Source organism: Rana temporaria, chromosome 7 (assembly GCF_905171775.1).
Source record: "Rana temporaria chromosome 7, aRanTem1.1, whole genome shotgun sequence".
NCBI lineage: Eukaryota > Metazoa > Chordata > Amphibia > Anura > Ranidae > Rana > Rana temporaria.
The window spans coordinates 153,813,441-153,832,129 of record NC_053495.1 but is presented as its reverse complement, the minus strand read 5'-3'; the positions used below and the strand labels follow the sequence as shown (position 1 = coordinate 153,832,129).

Here is an 18,689-nt window from a genome sequence, read left to right as displayed (position 1 = left end):
CGGTGCATACTAGCCGACTATGCCTTTTGCCTTGCAGGTTTTAAAAAAATAAAAGTTTATGCGGTTTACAACCGCTTTAAGTATAAGCCGACCCGAATATAAGCCAAGGCACCTAATTTTACCACAAAAAAATGGGAAACGTATTGACTCGAGTATAAGCCTAGGGTGTCCATGTGCATGCCTCACTGTGCCTCATTTTGCCTCACTGTGCCAATGCCTCACTGTGCCAATGCCTCACTGTGCCAATGCCTCACTGTGTCCATAACTAGACTTACATTTAACATGGCAGTCTATGGAAGGGGTGCCCGGCTTTGAAAAATCGATGCTCCCCGGCCATAAGTCCCCCAGACAGAAAACTTTGCACACTTGTAGAGGAGAACTGGTACCGGGTCCCCAAATTTACCGGAGAAATTACCGTTTAACATGGGAGTCTATGGCAGGGGTGCCCGACTTTGAAAAATCCAGGAGATCAGGCGCAAAAAGGTGACTCGAGTACAATGCCGCGCACACACGATAATTTTTCGGCATGAAAGAAAACGTAGTTTTTAAAAACGTAATTTAAAATGATCGTGTGTGGGCTGCACATCGTTTTTCAGTTTCTGAAAAACGACCAAAAAAAATTCAAACATGCTGCATTTTTTAACGTCGTTTTAAAAAATTTTGTTTTTCGGGTTGTAAAAAATGATCGTGTGTGGGCTAAAACGACGTTTTAAACCCGCGCATGCTCAGAAGCAAGTTATGAGATGGGAGCGCTCGTTCTGGTAAAACTACCGTTCATAATGGAGTAAGCACATTCATCACGCTGTAACAGACAGAAAAGCGCAAATTGTCTTTTACTAACACGGAATCAGCTAAAAGCAGCCAAAAGGCGAATAGAACTTCCCCTTTAGAGTGCCGTTGTACGTGTTGTACATCACCGCGCTTTGTTCATCATTTTTTTAAAACGATGGTGTGTGTGGGCAACGTTGTTTTTAATGATGAAGTTGGAAAAACGTTGTTTTTTGGACATGCTGAAAAACAACGTTTTCTTTCATGCCGAAAAATGATCGTGTGTACGCGGCATTGGCCGAGGGGGGCATTTTTAGCACAAAAAAAATGTGCTGAAAAACTCGGCTTATACTCGAGTATATACAGTATCTCAAAACTTGAAAACCATACAGAAATGAACAGAATGCAGCAATTTTAGCTCAGGACAAACTGGATTTTTTTTTTAAAGAGACTGTCAGTTGCTGAAGCTCCAACGTTTCCAATGCAAGCACAGGGAAAAAGTAGTGTCGTGATTATGATTCAAACATTAATTGGAGGTTTGCAGATAATACCTTGCTTACATTGTTCCTCCCTCACAAAAAAGAGAAAACTTCCTACTGGGAAAACGACATCATTCAAGTTGCATATCAAATCTGATAATTTCACTATATTGATTGTCAAACTGATCAAAAATGTGCTCCTAGGACTTAAAGTACCTGAGTACCTGAGAATAGTTTATATTTCTATGTAAATGAACCTGGAGAATATATTTAGGAAACAGGTGGTTTTAGGTCTCCTAAATGAAATCATGCATTTCACACTCACCACGACCATGGCCACAGGAAAGTTTGGCCGCAGCTGGTAGTCACACCAGGGGCTGGAGGCTCCATAGCTGTCCTTGTAAATGCCACGTTTGTGAACCAGATCTGGACGCTGTTCATTGGGGTCCGAAGGATCGTCTGAGACATAAAAGAACTTCTCGAAATGATCCTGAATGCGCTGGTTCCACTCAGAGAAAGCTATTAACACCTCTCTTCCTGAATTAAAAAGCAGAAACAAGAATCAACGATGTTGCAACCATAATTAATACCATCTACAGGAAACACATTGTAGCGCTACTGACATTTCTGCCAAGAATGTATAATCATACATTACAGGCATGTGTTGTAGACCATTGAAGAAGATCTCCACTGCATCTGAACACCACAAACCAAAAACATTATTTAATTCATTTTTAATATTCAAAGCAAACTCCTTCTCCCCTCTATGTCTCAATGCTTTATTTTGTTGAGAAATTACTTTGAAAAACACGTCCTGGCAGCTATAACCGTAGCCATCTTGAGTAAGGGCAAATGATTCATGCAACCGTTATTTTCTGGAATCCATCTGCTCTTAGCTCAAGCAATCATGCAGGGGAGTGTGCTTAGCTGAGAAAATCCCTCCTCCTCTCCTCCCATCCTAAAGACTCCTGAGTTACGTATAAAGTTGGTTTGAGAATAACTTGGTTTGAGAGCGTTTTGCAAGACAAGCAAAATGGTTTAATACATTTTGCCTTGATATACAAGCAATGTCTTGAAATAAGAGTAGCGTCATGTAAAAACTGAGTAAAAAAAAGAAGAGAGGAGCCTCTAAGTGTAGAAATAAGGTTACATTTAATGAAGCGGGCCGAATTCCATGCAAACATTTGCCCGCCGGGCCTTTTCCCAGCGGGCAAATATTCCTGGACGTGTTTTAAAACCGTCCGCTGGAATCCTGCCCGCTCGGACATGTACGGTCGTCAGTACAGACCTACCGTACATGTCCGAGCGCCCGCCGTCCCTCGCATGCGTCGAATGACTTCGACGCATGCGTGGAAGCCTTTAAATGGCAGGCCCGCCCACGTCTCCGCGTCATCGCCGCGTTATCGTCGCGGCGACGACGCGGACACGCCCCGCGTATTGCTTACGCGCGGACTTCTGTACGATGGTTAATACAACCATCGTACAGAAGCCCTCTGGCAGGCATGTACGGTGAAAACAGTCCGACAGACCGGTTTCATCGTACATGTTTGCTCGTGTGTACCGGGCCTTAGAGGCGCCTCTCTTCTCTTTTATACCCTGTAAAAAAAATGCTTTGATATACAAGTGCTTTGGATTACAAGCATGTTTCTGGAACAAATTATGCTCACAAACCAAGGTTTTGCTATAACTCAGTCATTGACCCTCTGGAATACTCCTGGGATGTATGACATCATTTGTCTAGGCAAGAAACCAGGAATTAACTGAACACATGTAAAAAATTATTAAAATGTAAATAAAAGTTAAAACACGTAAATATGATATACTTTTCAATTTATTAACCAATGCTACCAGCACAAGGATTAAAAAATAAATCTTGATGTGGAGAGTGAAGTTCCACTTTAAAGAAATGATACAAGACAATAGCATTTTTTTTTTAAATGGTGGATGATATAGGCTAAGTTTATTGGAAAAAAAAAATATAAAAAACAAATTACTTTAAAAAACGTTCAAAAATAAGAAATTACAGAAGCACAACCCCATCAGTAAGGCCCCTTTCACACTGGGGGAGGTGCATCGGTGGTAAAGCGCCGGTATTTTTAGCGACGCTTTACCATCGGATTTGCGGTGCTATTCGACCGCTAGCGGGACAGTTTTACCCCCGGCCAGCAGCCAAGAAAGGGTTAAAAACCACCGCAAAGCGCCTCTGCAGGTGTGGTGGAGGAGCGGTATACACATCGCGCCTTAGATGTGGCTAGCAGGCCTTTTTTTACTGTCCTGCTAGCGCACTGCTCCAGTGTGAAAGCCCTCAGGCTTGCTTTCACACTGGAGACACAGCAGCGGCTGTTTAAGGTCGGTTTGCTGGCGCTATTTTTAGTGCAATAGTGCCTGCAAAACGACTCAGTGTGAAAGGGATCTAAGACTTCTGAACCAAAGGCTTATATCAAGAAAATAAATATGCAGATTGTAACATTTATTAAAGGCCATTCTAGACACCTGTAGTGGGATTGTGATTTCATCATTTGTTTTCTTTGTTTCTACAAAGACTAACTGTAGGGTCCCTGTATGGAAGGTGAGCGCCATCCAAACCCACAAAGGAATAGTAAAATGCCACACCAAGAGCCCAGCGCTCCTCCTTCATATTACTATACAACAAAAAGATAGCTGACAGCTCATTATTCTACTGCCCCACTACACAATATCAACATTTCCGAAAGGGGGAGATGCAATTTAAATATGTCTTCTCTACTAGAATGTTAAGAGTTATGCCGCGTACACACCATCACTTTATGTGATGAAAAAAAACGACATTTTAAATCATGAAATAAAACGACGTTTTTGAAACTTCATTTTCAAAAACGACGTTGCCTACAACACCATCGTTTTTTCAAAATGCTCTAGCAAAGCGCGGTTACGTTCAGCACTCTTTTCCATTGAAGCTCGCTTCATAACTTGCTTCTGAGCATGCGCGGGTTTAAAAACGTAGTTTTGCCCACACACTATCATTTTAATTGACACAAAAAACGACGTTTTGAAAAATGACACAAAAAATTTAAGCATGCTTCAATTTTTTTTTTTCGTTTTTCACAAGACATAAAACGACGTTTTCCCCCACACACGGTCATTTTAATTGACGTTTTTCAAAACGTCGTTTTTTTTCATCACATAAAGTGATGGTGTGTACGCGGCATAAGATGTGCTTTCAATATTTAGCAGTTGAATTTTGTAAAGACTCAACTATGAAGAAAACATTGCAAGTATGGTATCTACATATATGAACACTGTGCAAATAAATGAAAATATGCAGTTTGTATATTTAAACAGGGCTTCTAATTACCTTAGTGAAAAATAACAATATGAACCTGAGAAAGCAGGAAATAGATAGCACACTATACATTCTTTGGGATTTTAAAAGTTGTATCAATTTCTCACCTTCTCTCTGCACTTTGACGCCTTTGTATGGATACACATTCTTCTTACTCAGCTCAGTTAACCAGTGCATGGTAGATTTACTAAGGCCGACAATCTCTACTGCAGATCCATCCCTAATAAGAAATTAACAGTGAAACATCGCCACCTGCTGTATTCACACTAGTAGTGCAGACTATGAATTCAAAGCAGTGTAACCACCCTCAAAACAGATATAGATTACAGAGAAACTTCTAAGGCAGAATGTAAACAGGCGGCAGGCAGACAGAAACCAAAATGCAAACATGGTAATTCCTGTAGTACTGTATACAGTATATTGCATCTCACATTGAGGGTTTAATAACACTTTAATATACTGGGGAAAAAAACATGCATGTACTGGATAGTTAAGTCTAGACTTATAGGCAGATTCAGAGCGAGTTACGCCGGCGTATCAGTAGATACGCCATCGTAACTCTGAATCTGCGCCGTCGTAAATTTAAGCGTATTCTGGAAACCAGATACGCTTAAATTAGGCTAAGATACGAGCGGCGCAAGTCTCCTACGCCGTCGTATCTTAAAGTGTAATTTTTAGGCTGGCCGCTAGGTGGCGCTTCCGTTGAGTTCGGCGTAGAATATGTAAATTACTAGATACGCCGATTCACAAACGTACGTGCGCCCGTCGCAGTAAATATACGCCGTTTCCGTAAGAGACACGCCGCGTAAAGATAAAGCTGCCCCTAGTTGGCCTAGTTAATGTTAAGTATGGCCGTCGTTCCCGCGTCGAAATTTGAAAATTTTACGTCGTTTGCGTAAGTCGTCCGTGAATGGGGCTGGACGTAAATTACATTCACGTCGAAACCAATACGTCCTTGCGGCGTACTTTGGAGCAATGCACACTGGCATATGTACACGGACGGCGCATGCGCCGTTCGTAAAAAACGTCAATCACGTCGGGTCACGAGTAATTACCATAAAACACGCCCCCCATCCTCATTTGAATTAGGCGCGCTTACGCCGGCCACATTTACGCTACGCCGCCGTAAGATAGGAGGCAAGTACTTTGTGAATACAGTACTCGTAGGGTTAGGGTTCGGGTTTCCCATTGAAGAATATGGCTAGGACTCAGGAATTGGAACAGGGACCTCCCCCAAAGGTCAAAGGTCAGAAGGCGGGTTCCCAGAGGTCAAAGGTCACACGGTGTGGCTGACCCACCCCCACCAAAGTGTACCGCCTACCCCAATTAAGTCGGGGAATGAACAAGTCGGGGAATGAACAAGTCGGGGAAAGCGATACGCTACGCCGCCTTAAAGTTGCGGCGGCGTCTCTGAATCTAGGTATTAGACCCCTTTTACACACTGTGTCCACGTCAGCGCTAAAGCACCGCTTTTCGGACGCTAGCGGGTGCTTTTAACCCCAAATATGGGGTTAAGAACTCCCGTGCTGCGGCGCTTCCAAATAGCTTTTCAGGCACTTCAGAAGAACTGCCTATTTATTCCAATGGGCAGGGCGTTTTGGGAGTGTTAAATACAGCGCTTCCAAACCGCCCCAAAGATACTGCTTACAAGCCTTTTCGGAATGTCCGGCAAGTGCACATGACATGTGAAAAGTCACACTTGAATGACTAGGAGGCGGTTTTCAGGCACTTTAGCGCTGGAAATAGCCTCTGCTAAGCACAAAGGGGGTCTTAGGGGGAGATTAACTCAAGCTGGAGAGTGCAAAATCTATTTTATGCAGCTGTGTATAGTAGCCAATCAGCTTCCAGGTTTTCTTGCCAAAGCTTAATAAAAAAGGTGAAGTTAGAAGCTGACTGGCTACCATGCACAGCTGCACCAGGTTCTGAGGGCACCAGTTTTAGTAAATCTTCCCATAGTATTAGGATGCATGGACATTAAGGGCCAGTTCACACCAGACGCAGTTCCGTACAGTTTTGTGTGCATTTTTTCTGCACTAAATGCATGCACAGTGTTTTCCATGTATTCCAATTGCTCTAGTTGGCTCTAGTTCACACCATGCAGTCAGTTTCCAGCCAGCTTCCGGTGCAGAAACTGACTGCATAGTGTGAACTAGAGCCAACAAGAGCCATTGGAATACATGGAAAACACTGTGGGCCAGATCCACAAAGAAGTTACGGTGGCGTATCTATTCATACGCCGCGTAACTTCTAGTTTGCTCCGGCGTACCTTTGTTTTGTGTCCACAAAACAAGATACGCCTGAAGCTGGGCTAGATCCGACTGGCGTACGTCTTAGTACACCGTCGGATCTAAGGTGCATATTTACGCTGGCCGCTAGGTGGCGTTTCCGTTGATTTCCGCATTGAGTATGCAAATTAGCTAGATACGGCGAAACCACGAATGTACGTACGGCCGGCGCATTTTTTTACGTTGTTTCCGTAAGGCTTTTTTCGGCGTATAGTTACCCCTGCTATATGAGGCGTATCCTATGTTAAGTATGGACGTCGTTCCCACGTCAAATTTTGAAAATTTTACGTTGTTTGCGTAAGTCGTTCGCGAATAGGGCTTTGCGTAGAATGACGTTCACATCGTAAGCATTGGCTTGTTGCGGGTTAATTTCGAGCATGCGCACTGGGATACCCCCACTGACGGCACATGCGCCGTTCAGAAAAAAACGTAATTTACGTCGGGTCAAGACGTATTACCATAAAACACGCCCCCATCTCATTCATTTGAATTGCGCGCCCTTTCGCCGACACAGGTACACTACGCCGCTGTAACTTACGGCGCAAATTCTTTGAGAATACGGAAAATACGCTGTAAGTTACGGCGGCGTAGTGCATCTGAGATACACTACGCCGGCCGTAAAGAAGCGCCGCGCTTTGTGGATCTGGCCCTGTGCATGCATTTTGTGCAGAAAAAAAGCACACAGAACTGAACGGAACTGCGTCTGGTGTTTACTGGTTCGAAGGGCCGGTTACCACTGGTGCAAGGTCCGACATCAGTGCAAATCACATGCGATCTCTGTGTAATGCGATTGTATCCATACAGATAGTATTGCTTAATTCGCATCGCATTCGGACCAAACTTGCACAGGACCCTTTTTCTGGTCCACAGCAAAATCGGATCGGATTCCCGTCCGAATTTACAGTTCACACTGTGATATGCAAACTGTTTTGGGGGGTGTCATTAACTTTCAATTGACACTCCCAGCAGTTTGCATAGGGCAGTGTGAACTGCCACCAGGAGATATGCGATGCAGGAACAGTGGATTCGCAGGGTTCCCGCATCGCTGCAGTGTGAACAAAGCCTCAAAAGCTTAACTTATTCTTTCCTTGTGAATAGATGACAAACTCTCAGGCCCCGTACACACGGCCGAGAAACTCGACGAGCAAAACACATCGTTTTGCTCGTCGAGTTCCTTGTGAAGCCGCCGAGGATCTCGGCGAGCCAAGTTTCCCTGTTGACTAACGAGGAAATAGAGAACATGTTCTCTATTTGGCCCGACGAGATCCTCGTCGGTTTCCTCAGCCGAAAGTGTACACATGACCAGGTTTCTCGGCAGAATACAGCTCCGATCGAGTTTCTGGCTGAATTCTGCGTGTACGAGGCCTCACAAGCTGTAGTACAGATGGGGGATTTATGTACCTTGGTGTTGCTGGAATTCCTTTATTTCGGGCACGTTCACTCTCCCCCATTTTATCCATCCAGGTGCCACAGTTTAATCTATTTCCGCCAAACACGAAGCCTGTCACTGGGTCAACGCCTGCATTGATATTAAATCCTGCACACCAATATCAAAGAGTGTTAAGAAAGGAAAGCTCAAAAAAAAAAAATTAACAGATGTTATACAGTTATTAATTAATGCTGTAATACACTCACCTTCATCTCTCATGTTGCGGTCTATTTGAGGTCCAGCATTCCTCTCCCGGAAGTTGATTCCCTGAGCGTGATGCTGCAGAGCCTCTTGGATAACATCATAGAGTGGCTGATCCTATGTAAAAATACAGACAATCCTGTAATAGTAATGTAGTGTATTTCTAAGACATAACATACTGAATACACACATGTGTGCGTTTGTGTGTGAAATGTTTTGTACTTAAAGTTACCACACTAGTAACTTTGAGCGACCCTATAGCGTACTTTCAAGACCAACCTTATTTTAATGGAGTTGTCCATAAATTGTATTGCTAAATCTGAATAATCTGATTGATTACAATTGAAGGCCCCCGTTCACATCTGGGTGTAGCAGAAACGTGGGCAGAAATGCAAATTTCTGCCCCTGTTTTTACAGACACAAAAAAAATGCACAAAAACATATGACACACTTTGGCACCCCAAACGCGGGTAGCAGTCACATGTTTTTCAGCTTTTTTTTCTGTGTGACAAAATGCACAAAAACGCTCATCGCAAAACTGGTGCCAAAATTTGGTATATGAGCTTCATTAGCGTGTTTTTGGAGCAGAGGGAGATCCATTTGAACGAACAGTGCCACTCCAAAAACATGCAATAAAATGCGCGAAAAACACAACGTAGCAGAAACACTCAGGTGCCAACGGTGCCTGAAATTCTACTTCATACAAGGGACCATTAACATTAACACTGCGATTTTTAGTGGGACTGCGACAGACAAAATCTGACCCGAAATAAAAAAAATTGGGGTCCATTGACATTATTACAGTGATCAGTGCTATAAAAATGCACTGATCAATGTAAAAATGACACTGGCAGGTAAGGGGTTAACACTAGGGGCGATCAAGGGGTAAGTGTGTTCCCAGGGTGTGTTCTAACTGTAAGGGGGTGGGCTGCCAGAAACATGACAGAGATCGCTGTTCCTGAACACTGGGAACAGAAGTTCTGACATGTCATCTGGCAGTACAAGGAATTGCCTTGTTTACATAGGCAGTTCCCCGTCCTGCCTTTGTACACCGTGATCGCAGGTCACCGGCCGACATAGAGCCCGCCGGGCACGCTATTGCGGCTCGCGCGCACCTGCTATCTGCTGTGCAAACACCGACGCACACCTACAGTGGTTTGCACAGGAGAGCCGACCTGCCGCAGTAGAATGACGGCAAGCGTTTAATGACTGTATTGAGTTATTTTGAGGGGACAGCAAATTTTCACTGTTTTACAAGCTGTACACTCACTACTTAATATTGCAGCAAAGTGTCATTTCTGCCATTCAGAAGGTTTGGTCAGAATTTGGCATAAACAACATGAAAGCATGGATCCATCCTGCCATTGTTTCCTAACTGAAGGGTCTGTAACAAAGTATTCCACGTTTTATACTTATTAGGCTACTTTCACACTGAGGCACTATACCGCAAAAAATAGCGCATGCAAAGTGCCCTGAAAGAGCCTTTTCTCTTAATGCAGTGTGATATTTTGAGGGGCTTTCACACTGGAGCGGTGCACTGGCAGGACGCTCAAAAATGTCCTGCCAGCCGCATCTTTGAGGCGCTGTAGGAACATTGAATACACTGCTTCTAAAGCCCCCCTGCCCATTGAAATCCATGGGCAGTGCCTCCGAACTACGATCTACGGCGATTTGCTGGTGGTTTTAGCCTTTTTTCAGCCGCTAGCTTGGGTTAAAAGCGCAGCAAAAACTATGATAAAGCGCCGCTAAAAATAGCGTCGCTTTACCACCAACACCGCGCCGCCCCAGTGTGAAAGTAGCCTAAGTGAGTTATAAGCTGCCCTTTTGTCATTACTAATATTTACTAGGGAGTCGTGAGCAAGGCTGTTCACACCCTGCTTCTTGAAAGCTACATTTCAGTGAGAAAATATATAAAGAAATATATAAAAATAAAAGCTTACCACTGTTCCTGCTGGTGTAGGAGGAGAATCATCTTTGGGGTACATTCTGGAGACTGGACACTTGAGGATCTCTTTGCCTTTTGGAACTATGTTGCAGTAATCTTGTATACACTGAAGCCACCACCACACAGCATCACGGCAGTTATACCTAGAGTGGGTGCCCTGACCAAGAAGGTTGGGGATGAGCCCATGTCTCAGCGTTCCAGCAAATGCGAGAATAATGTTCCTGAAGGTATAATAACAACAATAGACAAACAAGCTCTTCATTATGGAGGGTAAAACAAATATTAACACCTGAAAACGGTTTTGAAACTTTGACATGTGTTAGTAAAACTGTACCAACCATCACAACTACTTAATGTATCCAGGTGGATTATACCTTTTTTTTCAGGAAAGATTGGGCTTTTATTTGATAGTATATGGTACTGGATATCTCCTGCCTTTTTTGCTGGGAAGGGGTTAAATCAGTGTAAGATTGGGGTGATCAGACTCCAGCGGTAGGTGTGTTTTTAGTGAATACGCCAAACCAGAACTGAAGTTTTAAGGGCCTGGTAGCCCACTTTTATTTAAAAGCACAAAAATTTCACAAATACATCAGTAGCCCTCACAGGGGGGGGTTCCACCATTACTGTATCTTGCATACTCAACACTTTAGCCTCCTGGCTTTCATTCTTGCCATCCGGCTGTTTCAGGCCTTTAGCCTAGGCCTTAGGTCTGTTCCTCAGAACAAACTCCTGATCAGCGCCTTGCTGCGTAATCACCAATGACATCTGCCTCCTGCAGACATGCATACTCTGGCTGCACCCATGTAGCCTCTGACTCCTCTCAGAGGGATGGGAGTCCACCTGACTCCCGGGCACAGACTTCCTGTCTGTTGGGTGGGGCCCTGAGCCATAGTCAGGTCAGAACTAAATAGCCCAACACACAGCTGTGCAATTAGCGTACCTTTCTCTCTAAAATCTGGCGTAAACCAACAGTCTTTAAGGTCGCACAGGGTCCCACCGCCACATCAGTTAACAAACTACTGCATTGTTGGACTAAGCTAAAGTACTATTTTTTTCTTACCACAACTGTAATGCCCTAGTCAGTTTCAAAATAATTTTGCAACAAATAATACATGAACAAGCCAACAAAGATAACTGCTATATTCAAACCGTATATTAGATTCTGTGGCAACCTAAAATTGTATATGAATCCATGGCATTTTTGTATATCTTCTTCATATAGTTCAGTACTTTTAGGTAGATAATTTTGCATATTCATTTTTGTTATTTACTACTTGCCAGGAGGTAGTACACCCAATTATGCACCATGGCTCTTCTTACACAAACAAATGAGTCCTCCATCTGCTAACCTTTATGAAGCTCACTAAACTTTCAGCAATACCGAGGAGTCATTAAGTGGGCTGGCACTGCAGGAATGCCCAGTTTGCGCAGGAAACTCTATGTCTTATAAGCACCCTACAATAAAGTTTATCTGTAAAATATGGATTTATCTACAGGTAATAAAAAAATTAAAGACCATCATGCAAAAAGAATTTTTTTTTTAAATAAAAACAAAACAACCAAAACTCATAATAGTGTCCTTTCAACCAAGGAGAATTGTACTCCTTTCCACCTTGGGCACAGCTTTGTAGGATCAGGCAACTGTATTTCCTAATGCATTATAAAGGAGCACATTATATTATATTATATATTACATTACCGGTATATTGTATTTTATATTATAAGTGTGTGTATGTGTTTTCAGTTTCTGGAACAAAGGCACTATTGGTGGTTAATCCACTTAATCCAGCCAGAGGCAAACTACTATGGTTTATACATCTACATTTTTTTTATATATTTTTTTTTTATTCTTAATTGTACTGTTTCTGTGGTTTATGAATAAAATATTGGTGTTTTTTGCGTACACTTAAAAATATGAAAACAGTATAGGATTATATAGGTTATTATAAAGTTTTTGTAAACCAAGAATCTTCCCTAACCTGGCCTCATTGTGGCGTCCTGAGATTAGAAGTAACCCTCTCAGAGAGATGAATGTGTCTCTGCCCCAGCAGCGGAAAATCCCAGCGGAGAAATGTGGAAGACCTGCAAGAGAAATAAAGACCAATGTAAACTAAATATAAAAGATTCTACTAGCATTGAGCCCAAAATCAAATTATTTACTGATCATAAAACATGTCCATAAATCTACAGTAATATTTACTCATCTTTGGCTGCCCATCTTATGCCATCATAGTCTGTTGTGCACTGATCTTGACTTTAGGCTTCTAGTGCACATGTATTATTGTGTGTGTTTTTTTTTTTAAGTTTTTCACTATTACTGAAAAAAAATCTACATTTGGTCCCTGATACTGATCAGCTGGGATGTCTCACCCCAGACCTCATTGAACAGCCAAAGGTAAAGTTTTTCCACATTAATCAGACACAGTGATGGGATATATCAGCCTCTGCAACCTCGTGCTTACATAGCCAACCATTATACACAGTAGGATACTTACCAGCAGCTAATGAAGGACAGCACTGCTCCTTCTCCTGAGTTATGAGATTGACTCGATAGGGCACATCTGGAAGAGAGGGAGACAAAACTGGCAGGGAAGGAAATCTGCCAACTCCACACATCTGCACTGATCCCAGAGCCAGGTGCTTCACAAATGTGGACCCGTTCTGTACAAAGCTGTAGAAAGGGACAAATCAGTTAAAGACCAATGAATATAAAATAGAAATACTTAGGTCTTATATATATTCAGCTATGTATAGATACTTTAAAAGTATGGGTAGGTGTGTTCAGTGGTTTGCCTTAGCTGCAGGTGATATCCGGTCCAGTCACTTGATCCAGCAGCTCTGGCTCCCCTATGTTAGAGAACAGCTACTGCAGGGGAAAGGGGGGACAGAGAACGGCTGAGTAATGGGAGCAGGTGGGTGATGTCACACCTCTGGTAATTTACAGCCATTGTCAAGCACTCCCTAAGTGGCACCTATCAGCTTACAGAACTGCCACACCCACTGCTGATTTGTTTTCCAGTATTGGGTGCCATGGGGTAACTCAAAAAAGTAACTAAAAGTCAAGGTAGTTACATTAATTTAACTGAAAATGATTTCAGGAATTCTAGAGTAAGGCCCCTTTGACACGAGCGGATCGTTTTCAGACATCCGCTTGCTCAGCAGGGATCAAACCATTGACCCCCGCTGAGCCGGCGGGGGACAAGTCCGTCTCGGCACACTGTGCACAAAAGGACCTGTCAGATCTCCGCTCTCCTCTATGGGGGGATCGAGTGAAAAGGAACCGCCTGTCCGTTTTCATCCGATCCGCCAGATGGAAAATAGGATTTCATCCGTCTGGATTTAGCGGATCGGATCAGGTTGGATCGGATGTCAGCGGACATGTCACCGCTGACATCCGTCGCTCCATAGAGATGTATGAAAAAACTGACAGGCGGATCTGAACGGTCCGCATGGGTGAAAGGGGCCCAAGTTAAAATTGCTGTAAAGGCAGGACATTTTTTCACCTTAATGCATTTCACTGTATTAAGGTAAAAAATGCCCCAGTTGTTGCATCTCCCCCTCCATCACCATAAATACTTACTTGAGACCTATCTCGATCCAGTGCTGTGCCCATCTGCAGCATTGCTGCTCTCTGTTTCTCACCTCACAGGATACAGAGGCAGCAGTGGGAGCTATTGGATCATGCTGCTGTCAGTCGAATCCTGTGAGAAGGGAGTAGGGGACATTGCTGAGCCACATAGTGCATGGCTATGGATGCACACAGCCTGGCTCAGGGGTGAGCCCACACTTGTGCCCCCTAGCGGCTTGCTATGGGGGAGGATACAGAAGAGGATGAACGGACAGCACCAGCAGGAGACCCCAGAAGAGGAGGCTCAAAGCTGGTGCAATACCAGTTAAGTATAATATGTTCATGATTTTAGAAAAAAGAATAATAACCACTTTAAGGGGCTAAAATACTGTGGGCGTTATTTACGAAAGGCAAACCCACTTTACACTACAAGTGCGCTTGAAAGTGCACTGAAAGTGCAGTCACTGTAGATCTGAGGGGGACATGCAAGGAAAATAAAAAAACAGCATTGTAGCTTGCACATGATTGGATGATAAAATCAGCAGAGCTTCCCCTCATTTCAGATCTACCCCTCAGGTCTACAGCGATTGCACTTTCAAGTGGATTTGCCTTTCGTAAATAACCCCATGTGTGTCCATATATGCCTGGATTCATTCTTTATTTTTTTTATTTACCTAGACATTTGTTTCCATGTAGATTCCAAGAGTGTGGTGTATGCTCCAATCAATATGGCATCAAAGTAACATGGTATAAGGTAGCGTGGAAACTGCTTCAAGTAGGCGAACATTGCTGTAAACCATTTGCCAACCTTAAAAACAAAGTCCATATCTTTAGTGTCAAACAGCACAAGCATTATGACACAATAAACACACAGTAATATAGTAATATGTTGAAATTAGAAACGGCCACCCATGCACAGGACAATCCATTGCTTAACGAAAGTGTGCAATATTGATCCACTGCAACAATATTCATTACACTAAACCTGTGCTTTCCCTTCACAGGGCAAAACTATGGGTGACTTTAGCTTAGCCCTCCTCGTTAGCATGCATTTACTTTCCTCACCAAGAGCAAAGTAAAGTCCTGTAAAATATACAAGTTGCCAGAGTCAAAGCTTACACAATGTTAGATTGTCCGTTACTGTTACAGTGCATCACATGCTCCCCTATGGAGCCATTTTTACTCAGCTCCCTATCTGTAGCAGCAAGGAAAGTGAAGAAGTTATATACTGTATTTATTGGCGTATAACATTCACTTTTTTACCCTAAAAATAGAGGGTAAACTGTGCCTGCGTGTTATACGCAGGGGGCTGTGGAAAGTTTTTTTCCTGAAACTTCCCTCTTAAAGTTAGGGTGCGTGTTATACGCCGATAAATACGGTAGTTGCTGGCAATGGTGGAATTAAAACAAACCTATAATTAGGGAGTGCCAATACTTTTTCTCAAGTACTCGCTGATACCAATCACTGATACATATTTGTAGGCTAGGTTTACATATATGCGATGAAAAATTGCACCATTTGTAGTGTGATTCAGCCATGCAATTCACACGCAGTTGTATATGAATACCAGTCAGTTTTTGATGCGATTTTACAGCAGAGAGGAGTCTGTCAGTAGCCTCCAGAGCGATGTGTGAAGCCGCCAATCAACACACATTTGCAGGGAGCAGTGTTGAGGGACGGATCATGGAAAGCACCCCCAAAAGTCTCTGAAAGACAGACACTACCGGCCAGCAACAGCTCCACTTCACTAAAAAGATGGATTGGAGGAAACACCGCAAGAAGGAAGTTGAGGCAGCCTTTGGAACACAAACACCACCGGCAGGCGCTCTCTCGCTCTCTCTCTCTCTCTGCACATAGAACCTCCCACAGGAAAATCGGTACAAAAGCCAATTCAAAGCAAAAACGCATTGCTTTCTCAATAGTCCCGTCCTAATCTATAGAGTACAATTTCAAATCGCACCGGACCAAACTCGCATTTGTATGGGCATCAGACAGGCATCAATGAGCTTTAATATGGGCATTAGACAGGCATTTTACAAGCATTAATGAGGAGTTAAAAAATGCTCCCCATAACGCCCTATGGGCAGTTTTGAAGCGTTTGACAAGCATTAAAACTGCTCAACAAATGCCTATTCTGTTACAGTAAATGATTGAATCTTAACAACCCACAATCGCTCCGAACTGCCTGCCAGAGAATTTGCAAACCTTTACAATAGACTTGAATGGGAGGCATTGAAAGGCTTCAAACACCAATCCTGACTCGACATAAGGCTTCAAATTTGAAGCAATGCGATGCTAACGCTTAGTGTGAACAGCACTTTGTGCCGTCTATTGTATCTTGTGCATAGGCGTTTGAGGGGCCTTTTTAACGCCTCTCAGGCCCCGTACACACGGCCGAGGAACTCGACGTGCCAAACACATCGAGTTCCTCGGCCAGTTCAGCCCTGAAGCCGCCGAGGAGCTCGGCGGGCCGAGAGCTCCCATAGAACAACGAGGAAATAGAGAACATGTTCTCTATCTCCTCGTCGAGCTCCTCGTCGGCTTCCTCGGCGAAATTGTACACACGGCCGGGTTTCTCAAGAGAATTCAGCCAGAAACTCGGTCGGAAGCTGAATTCTGCCGAGGAAACTGGTCGTGTGTACGGGGCTTCAAACGTCTGCTCTTAATGCCAGTGTGAACTCAGCCATAGTATTATTAGTAGAGAAAAGGAGGGGTGGGAGAAAAAGAATAGTTGCTGAAGCTAGACTTAGGAGCATGCCCACCCAAATGTTAGTGGACTATCTCGGTACTGATAAGGAATAATAAAAACAGTTGCAATAAAAAAGATTTATTACAAATAAAATCACAAAACAATCATACAGATGAAAGATTTGTCCAATCTTTGATCTGTATGATTGTTTTGTGATTTTATTTGTAATACATCTTTTTTAATGCAACTGTTTTTATTATTCCTCATCAGTCCCAAGAAAGTCCACTAACATTTGGGTGGGCAAGCTCCTAAGTCTAGCTTCAGCAACTATTCTTTTGCTCCCACCCCTCCTTTTCTCTACAATTAATTTGGATGATGGTACGATTTTATAGTTTTTCATTTACTTTCTACTTGAGGCTATACTCCAATTTTGTTCATAGTATTATTAGCTTAGTATTGGCCCCAATATCGGTATCGGTACAACACTACCTATAATGGTCATTCCAAACATGCTTTTCTATCACCTACTTCTGCACATGGCCCTCCACGAGCAACGAGTCGGTTGCTAACATAGTCAATCATCCAGTCTCCAGACCTCAGATTGTCACAAAATGGATGTCCCAGATCATTCTTAGGCCTGATGTCCACCATGACAGATATTAAACCTGGCAAAGAAAAACATGTGATTATTTAAGTAATGTAAAACACAAAGGTTAGCTTTTCTTTGTTCCCTCCTTTGAGAAATTTGACACATGACCACTGTATAAGTTTTGTTATTTGCTTTTAACCTCCCTGGCGGTATTCCTGAGTGTGGCTTGCAGTGAATTTTCAGTACCAAGAGCGGTAACCCCGAGCCACACTTGGGATTGCATCGCAGTATCCAGGTACAGGTTACTTACCTTGTTCCCAGGATCCTGCGATGTCCCCCCGCTTTATCCTCCCACGGATCCTTCGCCTGACGACAGCGACTGAGCAAATTTTAGTGTTTTTGATTTGATTACATTATTGAATAAAATGTATTATTATTATATTATTATTTATAGTTATTTATTATATTATAATTTATGATTTTGTGTTTCAAACTTTGCCATACCCAGGATGTCTACTAGACTCTTGTTTAGACAGATTTAAGTTAGTTATGCTAAGAATTACAGGCCTACAATATAAAACGCCAAATTTCCATGCAAAATTTACTGCTTTGACATTAAAAAATCTGGCATAATCATACCGCCAGGGAGGTAAATGATGGTAGAAAAGAATTGTGATGTGTAATATTACGTCCATGTTTTATTGTATGAACAATCTGGTGTGCGTCTGATTAGTTTGTACACACAAGATAATATCGCGCTTACCTTGCAGACCAGCATATTTCAAAGGCTTCCAGTTTGGGATGTTGTAACATCCACCACCATCCTCTTGTTCCTCTGTATCACATCGATACAATACTTGGTTTAGGTCAGCCAGAGTCAGCTTAGCAACAATACTGAAAAGAAGGGGAAGGAAATTGATGTAACACCGCATTTCAGCAATTTCCTCATCATGTGGACATAAACTAACGTTTTGTCTGGAGTCTGGACATAAAAAAATCTGCTGGTACAATCAATATGTCTATAAGTTTCAAAACTACCAATCTGATCACCAAGACAGTGATTCAATTAAATTGTGTTTCTTAAAAAATTTAAAGATTCCAGTTTGCCCTCACGTTATCAGGTAATCCTCCAGTGCACACTATTAGTAACAATACCCACAAAGCTTCTACAATAATCCATGTGAAAGCATGAAAGTATATCACTATCTGAATTATTTGGACACCCTAATATAGCTGACTCAATTAGACCATCCATCTGACTTAAAGCGGAGATCGTTTGCCTCTTTCCCCCCTCTGCTACCACATTTGGAACCTTTCTGGGGGAAGCGGGTATTTGGTTTTGACAGGTACCCGCTCCCACTTCAGGCTGATCTTGCCGTGGTGAAGTCACCTGGAACTTCGGCCACCCTCCTCC

The 18,689-nt window shown here is 42.9% G+C and overlaps 1 protein-coding gene across 6 annotated transcripts in view; it reads right to left on the bottom strand.

Moving 5' to 3' along the window:
- AGL (amylo-alpha-1, 6-glucosidase, 4-alpha-glucanotransferase) overlaps positions 1–18,689 on the bottom strand; it is a 148,507-nt gene that overhangs the window by 22,282 nt on the left and 107,536 nt on the right. For all 6 annotated transcript variants that reach the window (XM_040360178.1, XM_040360177.1, XM_040360175.1 and 3 more), the window contains exons 21-30: positions 18,039–18,169; positions 17,215–17,351; positions 14,672–14,805; positions 12,925–13,100; positions 12,409–12,511; positions 10,425–10,650; positions 8,490–8,601; positions 8,256–8,391; positions 4,677–4,789; positions 1,573–1,784 (exon numbers count right to left, since the gene is read on the bottom strand). In XM_040360178.1, coding sequence (XP_040216112.1) covers positions 1,573–1,784; positions 4,677–4,789; positions 8,256–8,391; positions 8,490–8,601; positions 10,425–10,650; positions 12,409–12,511; positions 12,925–13,100; positions 14,672–14,805; positions 17,215–17,351; positions 18,039–18,169 — 1,480 coding nt within the window. The remainder of the gene's footprint in view (positions 1–1,572; positions 1,785–4,676; positions 4,790–8,255; positions 8,392–8,489; positions 8,602–10,424; positions 10,651–12,408; positions 12,512–12,924; positions 13,101–14,671; positions 14,806–17,214; positions 17,352–18,038; positions 18,170–18,689) is intronic.